At 33.6% G+C, this 7,570-nt stretch overlaps 1 protein-coding gene across 3 annotated transcripts; it reads left to right on the top strand.

The window, feature by feature from the left end:
* Positions 1–329: 329 nt before the first annotated feature.
* Positions 330–7,137, top strand: LOC145034017 (protein SWEETIE-like). 3 transcript variants are annotated; one of them, XR_013677829.1, is made up of 12 exons: positions 330–828; positions 2,276–2,357; positions 3,094–3,410; positions 3,502–3,546; positions 3,665–3,721; positions 4,428–4,531; positions 4,616–4,708; positions 4,843–4,968; positions 5,131–5,235; positions 5,441–5,942; positions 6,068–6,154; positions 6,653–7,137. XR_013677829.1 is itself a non-coding variant. In XM_078982458.1 (11 exons), exons 3-7 carry the CDS (start codon positions 3,369–3,371, stop codon positions 4,964–4,966), a joined length of 408 nt encoding a protein of 135 aa, XP_078838584.1. In that variant the 5' UTR covers positions 330–828; positions 2,276–2,357; positions 3,094–3,368; the 3' UTR covers positions 4,967–4,968; positions 5,131–5,235; positions 5,441–5,942; positions 6,068–6,154; positions 6,653–7,137. The 3 variants fall into 3 exon arrangements, 1 of the variants encoding a protein (XP_078838584.1); XR_013677828.1 differs by having other exon boundaries at positions 3,094–3,546; XM_078982458.1 differs by lacking the exon at positions 3,665–3,721.
* The last annotated feature ends 433 nt before the right edge of the window (positions 7,138–7,570 follow it).

Raw genomic sequence — 7,570 nt, 5'->3', positions numbered from 1 at the left:
AATTTTGAAAGCGACACTACTAGAAAACAGCCCTTTAATGACACGCAAACAATGACACGCATTGATTTACGATACGCATTTCATGCGTATCATAAAAAAAATGTCAGTCTTCCTAAATTTGAAGGATAGAGGACACGCATTTTTGCGCGTCCTAAACTTTGTGTCCAATAGAAAAAAAAATTAGAAACACGGAGGGCACTTATTAAAAAATGAGCGTCGTGTAGAAAGAGATGTCGCTTTTTAATTTTTTTTAAAAGTGCATTTCACTAAATCGCAGGGAGCATTCTACTTAGGGCTTTTTTCAAGAACTCTCTCTCGGTGCTCTCTGGTCTCTACAAAAATCGACGACCTCACCGTTCACCTCGCCTCCATTCTCTCTACAAACCCTAAGCCACCACCACCACGATCAACCACCCACGTAGGATTTCAACAAATACGATCTTTGCTTTGTCCAGTAAAGATCCTATTTTTGGTATCGTTGTGAGAGTTCAGGGGTTTAGTGGCTTGATTAGTTGTTTGACCTGAGATTTCAACAATGGCGGTGGATACGGAGAAGAATGAAGAGGACGTGAAGGGAGGAAAGTTCTGTATCGCCCGATTTTTTATTCCATTGCCTCCTGTAATGATAACTTCCAGTTTTGCCCTAAGTCTCCATCAAGATGCAGACAGAAAGTTCTGTATCACTCAAATTTCAACAGCTGTAATTTTCCATTTATCAAACTCTTCCATCGATTTCACCATTATCGCATCAAATTAGCCACCAAATCATCTAAATCAACAACAACAGTTTGTGCTCTAAATAACGTCATCGAGTATCTTGGATTCTTGGTACGTGTATCCTAAGTTTTTCTTTCATCTGGCCTTGTTGAAGATTCTCATCAAGAAACAAAATTTGAAGATTATTATTTGATTTCTTTTTAATTTTGTTTATCAGAATTTCTGAACACATGCGTTAATAAACCATCAATAGATTGGAGCGGTTAGTTCATTGATCTTCAGAAACACAGTTCCTATTTTAGGACCTATTAGGTGTTCGACAAAATGCCACAGTGAAATCTTTTTTAATTTTAAAAATGATACTTGTCAATGGAGTTTTTATTGATTTAAGCATACAATTTGAGTTTATCTTGTGAACCTTAATCCTCGTGTTTTAGCTTCAATCATTCACTACTTTGTGCCACTTGATGTTTGTTTAACTTAAATTTCTGTTTCTTTGTTTTTGTGTTTTATATATATTTACTCCAACAGTTACAGTTTAAGACGAAGAAATATCCAAATAAGCAAAAGACTTGATTGACTGTCGAGTAGAGTATGATATAAAAGATCGTTATTTTTCTTTATCTTCTTTAGAAATTTGATATATATTTTATGTAATTTAATCGTTAAAGTGTTTTATTATAAAAAATTACATATATAATTTATTTACGTTAATGTGATAGCTATTATTTATTTATTTAATATCCATTAATTACAATATAATAGAAATAGATAATGTTATAAATGTTAAGCTACATGTATTTTTTGTTATAGGGGTATTTTTGTCTTTTTTAATCAGTTTCATTCCATTGTTTCATCTTTTCCTACATACCAAACAACATGGACTAATGACCCATTTCATTCGAAGAGACTAACCGAACACGACAAGGTTTGTGAGTTTCACATCTCGATAGTTTTTGGTTTCATCAGAACAATTTTTCATATTTTGTTTTTTTTTCTTTGCAGCTAGGGCACAGGCTAGGTTCAAGCACCAAAATCGCAATGAATTCTAGAAATAAGGCCCAAAATTGAAAATGATTTTAAAGCATAGGGACATTTTTTTTGTTTTACTTCTTAAATCATCAGTAACATATCTTGTTTTTTAATGGTGTCTTAAACCCACATCACATGAAACAAAACATAAGATTTTGTGACATTTGTTTATCTTTCTTTTGGGTTTAATTATTATTCTAGATATCTAGTATAAGTTATGTATGTAGAATATGAAGCAAAGAACCAAAAAGCCAAGTTTTATGGTTTTTCCACTTATGCCCCTCAACAGAAACCATAATTATCTACCCTTTTTCTTTGGCCCAGATGAAATTTTAGAAGTCTAAGTGTTTCATGGTTAATGATATATGCTTCATTTTAGTTTATGGCTAATTACAAAAAAATGCAACATCATACTTTCTATTATTTCTATTACAAAATTTTACACTTTTTTCTTATTAAGCTATTATACTTTTACTGGGCAAAGACATAATTTTGGAAATAATTTTTTCTAAAATGTGAATGACAGAGGGATGAGAAGGCCATGGTTTTGTGCTTGGTTGAGTTTGAAGATGACAAATGTGCCTTAACTGCTTTAGAAGCCCTTCAAGGTTTTGCTCTATCTTCAACTTGTTAATTTTGATGGAATCATGAAAGGAATGGAATTGGTAATTCCATTGGAATGAACATAGTAGAATTAACACTTCATGCGAAGTGAACTCGTTCCATTCTATTCCTTTGTTATTCCATTCAACATCTTATCTATGAAAATCATCAAATTACATGATTTTATTGAAAAATTTCAACAAACACACAATTTGACATTTTCGTGTTGACTATTAAGTTGACCAATGCAGGTTACAAGTTTGACAACAAGTAACATGACTCACCAGCCTTAAGGATACACTTTGCTCTTTTTCCATTTAAACTGCCTTCTAATGACTAACACATTCCAGTTTCTCACTATATTTATTATTATTTTCTTTTTTTTTGTCATTAGAACATATAAAACATTGAAGGAATAGAGCTTAACATTGCCACAGTGGCTTCAAATGAAGGAACATATAAAATCCATTTTTTTTGTTTTTTTTTTTGGTCATTAGAACATATAAAACATATAGAGGGACGAAATCAGTAATCTTGTATGTCTCTTTCTAATGTAATGGTTCTAGCTTCAAATGAAGTCTTTGAATTTTGCATTCCAAGTGTTCTGAGAAGTCTTGGTTTGGAATTTAGAAGAACCTTACATATTAAAAAATATAAATTTACTGTTACTATGCTCTCACATTCACGTGATTTTACCTCACTAATGACTAATTCCAAAAAGTCAATATGTTCATTTTGTAGGAAGCTATACCAGGTTGCAAGGGGCTTTGGATTGTCTACCACAAAAATCCACGCAATCAACCTGAACATTTGAAAAGAGCATCTGAAGATGATGAGTATCATGCATATTTAATCGAACTATATATGTTTATATCTATGGAATAGTTACTGTCTTTTGATTGTATTCTGGACCAAACTGACTTGCCTCCTTCAGACCTTGATACCATACTTATTTACATTTTATATCTATGGAATAGTTGAATCAACGGTTTCGTTTAATCTTGGTGGCAGGGAAAATGAGCTTCATTGGCACGGATAATCTTCAAATCAAGGATTTTGTATGTTGTTATTTATGCATTTTGATATGAGAAACGTTCTCTCATTACTTTTATGTTACTGGGTGTTTTTCTTATTTGATTCATGTTTTAGATTCTAGAGGAGCCATCAGAAACCCATATTCTTGGCTTTTATCGAGTAAGTTTTATGAGTTTTTTGATGAAAGGTTTAGAGTTTGTTGATGTCATAGCTAAACTAATTATGTTCTCTTTCTCTTCATCTTTATGAGTTCGTTTATGGGTTCTTATTTTCCTAGATCTTGACACCCATAAGCAAAACATAAGTTGTCTATTTTCCACTTGGTGATAAAAAGGTACAATTTCATAAGCAAAACATAAGTTGTCTATTTATCATTTTTCATGTATCCTTAACTATACTAGTCCTTGATTCAGTTTTGATTCTATGAAACTAAGAGAATGTTTTATCAATATTGTGCAATATAGTGCCACTTTCTTCATTTTGTAATCTCCTTGATTCAATTTTGATTCAATTTCTCAGCACTACCCTGGTTCAAACAAACCATATTCTCATCCCCCAAATTCTTATTGCTCGCATATACTGCCACTTTCTTCATTTTGTAATCTCCTTTAGAATTATTAACAAAATTAACCCCAAACGAATTAACAGCACTAGGTCCTGGGTCAGATTGTAATAAAGAATCAAGACCACCTGTACCATCCTTAGAAGAAGTAACCTGATGAATCATTGTGTTATCATCTTAATTGTCTACCAACTCATTGGTAATATCACTTAATACATCAAATCGATTCCTAGAATTACCAGCAATAATTTGCTTTTGTATATCCATGCTATCCAGGCCCTTTTCCTCTCTTTCCTCTTTTCCACTCGGAATCACACTACTTTTCCCATTATGCCCCTGCATGCCCAAACTGTTAGATTTATTAATAGAAGCAGCAAACTCTTGATTCTTTTCAAAGACCTAGTTTTCTTTTAAAAGGAATTTGAAATTCAGTTACTTCACTTGTTTATATATATTGTTTTCTGAAAATGTTATACAGGGAAACAATCTCAAGGTTGAGCTTGATTCCTTAAGTGGACAAGCTACAATTTTGGCTGCACTTGCATCTGTCTCCCCAAAGCTGCCTCTTGGTTATCCAGCCAGGTAACAGTTTGAACTTTCTTCATAATTATGATGCTGAAGTGGTAATAGACAGTGGTTTTTAACTTTTTATTTATTTTGGTAAAGATTTCCCAGAACAATGCTTGATGTAGCTAGAAAAATGCTATCAGAAGCTAGCCGAAACACTGTGTTTGCTACGGTTGAAAAAGAAGCTGCATGGTTACTTCTCTCATCTTTGTCGTATAAGATAGTGGTTTTTAACTTTTTATTTATTTTTTTCTTCCAAGACTATCTATCTATCTATCTATCTATCATCATTTGAATGAATGAATACTAATGTTGATGACACTTAGGTTTGGTTCCATCATTTCTGGAGCTGTTCAATCTATGTTGACTTCCAGAAGTGGGAAAAAGAGTCCTCCTTCAAACAGCAAGCATAGGCATGCACGTGGTTCTTTTTCATTTTTGGGGGAATAAAGGTGAGATGGAATGCAGTTGGTTGAATCTATGAGTGAAATGCTTGGTAATTTATTTTGGTAATTTAGTATAGGAGTATGATAAAAACTACAATTGCAAGTGATGTTTGTTTATTTATGTTATATTTAGATATCTGATGGAGGGATGTAATGTAATTCTCCTAGGTTGCGAAATTTGTGAATGTACTATTTGAGTCAAGATCCGACCTTTATACATTTAAGAACCACATACGGGATTTCCTTGTGCAGTTCAAAGAGTTTTCAGCATAGGTAATGTTATATAAATATAAATATAAGCCTTTTGGATCTTTTATTGTCATAGACTTAATTAAAGTTATCATGGGATTTGAAAAATAAGTCATGTTTACTCTTCCATTCTCTGGTGTCGGATGATGTATGTATCTTATACAATATACATTTAGATTATTTACATGTATAATGCATTGATGTAATATGGTTTATTGAATTTGCGCAGCCTCTTGATGTTGGTATGAATATGATGGGTTCCCAATCCCATGATGGAGAGACCCAATCTAAAATGTGTGTTCCTACAGTGGAGGAAAAAGAAGAAGTGGAAGAAGAAGAAGAAGAATAAGAAGAAGAAGGAGGAGGAGGAGGAGGAGGAGAAGAAGAAGAAGAAGAAGAAGAAGAAGAAGAAGATGATGATGATGATGAGGATGAGGATGAATGTGAATCAATGGATTCTTCCAGCTCAAACATTGTGGAGCTGGGTATGAACTTGGTGCAAGAGGCACAATACAAGTGTTACGCTGCTGCTGGTGGTGCCCTTTTGGGGTGGGCCCGCACCAATAGCTAAAACAGAGTCTCATCAGGTTCTTAAACCCACAACAGTCCACTCCAAGACCCCCATCAATATGGATCAGCTTGTAGATTTATCCAAACTCAGTTTAGGGGACTCAATCGGTGACAAGCCATAGCCGTCAGCAGCAGGTTCCTTTTATATCCGACTTCACTGGGTAATGTAGTTTCATATACTTAATAGAATGTTTGTATTAGATTTAGTGTATATGGTTACATACTTATATTTTTGTGTTTTTCTCATTTAAGCCATAAAATTTTACTATTTTGGTTTTATTTCTAGCCATTGACCATATATCAAGCAATTCAAATTGATTCTGTGAACAGTGGATCCCTGAAACTACTGATGAACTATGCATACACTACCTAGGTATTTTTATCACTTTTATAACCTAATTTGCTTATTGCATATAGATTTTTTTGAACCTGCTATTCCACATGCATATAGATTTTGTTGGTAGGTTCTAATAACAAAATACAACTACATTTACATATCCAGAAGCTCATCATCAGCAATTAAGTATATCTTTTTGTTCTATATATTTATGTTACTTTATAGTTCTTATCATGCTGAGTTTAGTGAGGTCAAAAAGCTCAGTGGTTGTTCTGCCTAGAGATATTCATACGTTAAAACATTAGAACATTCGTATCAGGGAGGTCAAAAGCACAGTGGTTGTTCTTCCTAGAGTTATTAATATATTAGAACATTAGAATATTCATCAAACATTAGAATATTCGTTAATTTTCACTTATCCTAACCAAACTTTGTTTCGTACTTTTAATACTCTGGTTTCGATTTTATGTGGCATGTTATCTAACAATCCAAGAGCTACCCAAGTTTGTTGATGTTTCAATTATATGTTTCTAGATTGCAAGGTCCACATCTTCTTGTTCCAACACGGAGTAACCTTGAAAGCCATGGGAAAGAGGGTACTGTGTTTGCAGGATAAAATTATGACCATTCATGGAAGAAGTAGATTCCCTGGTCTAAGTATTTGGCAGAAATTTCGAGAAGATAGCATGCAATGCTACAGGTGAGCATTTGGTTGTGTCATATAAAGATGGAAACGAGGTGTACAAGGAGCTATTGTATCTATTCAGACTAGGCTTAGAGTAATGGTTGCAAGAGATGAGTTCAGAAGTGTCACACCCCCAAACCAAGGATGGCGGAAACGTCTGGGGGTGGAGGACTTCATGTACAGTATCACAACAACGTGTATAATAGTGCTCAAAGTAGAAACAACCACCATATATATAATTGCAAAAGTTACACCAAAGTATATGTTTATATGTTTCAAAAGCAATTACATTATGATGACAAAATAAATTGTTGACGGTTTAACGTCCCATCCTCAAAGCGATGAAGTTTTCCTGTTTCACTGATTTCCTGAGAATACAAGTAGTTTTAAAAAGTGTCAACACAAAGGTTGGTGAGTTCATAAGAGTTTTGTTTGAAGTAGAAACTGCTTTTCCTTGTAAAATCGATATAGTTTGATTTCCAGAAAATCCAATATTTTCTTAGTTAAGTATGAATAGAAATATTCCTATATGATGCATTAATGAACCCTAGAATGACCCGTAGAGTTCCTCTATAATCGTCCAGTGTATATAAGTTATATAAGATTTAAATTAGATAAAACGTTGAATATAGTGGGTCTGCCCTAGGTCCACAACCCAACGAGGAACAGGAGATGAGGCGGGCACCACCAATTCTAGGCCAATCAAGACTAAATTCTTATATGACTCAAACATATACGCTCAACGACTATAGTTGAAGTCTAACAAT

The sequence above is a fragment of the Lactuca saligna genome, chromosome 3 (genome assembly GCF_052625555.1).
Source record: "Lactuca saligna cultivar CGN05327 chromosome 3, ASM5262555v1, whole genome shotgun sequence".
NCBI classification, from domain to species: Eukaryota; Viridiplantae; Streptophyta; class Magnoliopsida; order Asterales; family Asteraceae; genus Lactuca; species Lactuca saligna.
This window is presented reverse-complemented; position numbering and strand designations above follow the sequence as displayed.

Coding starts and splice junctions, on each gene's coding strand:
- LOC145034017 (XM_078982458.1), top strand. CDS start 3,369: ATGAGCTTCATTGGCACGGATAATCTTCAAATCAAGGATTTT. Junction 3,411..3,501: donor ATCTTCAAATCAAGGATTTT/GTATGTTGTTAT, acceptor TTCATGTTTTAG/ATTCTAGAGGAGCCATCAGA. Junction 4,709..4,842: donor GTTGAAAAAGAAGCTGCATG/GTTACTTCTCTC, acceptor GATGACACTTAG/GTTTGGTTCCATCATTTCTG.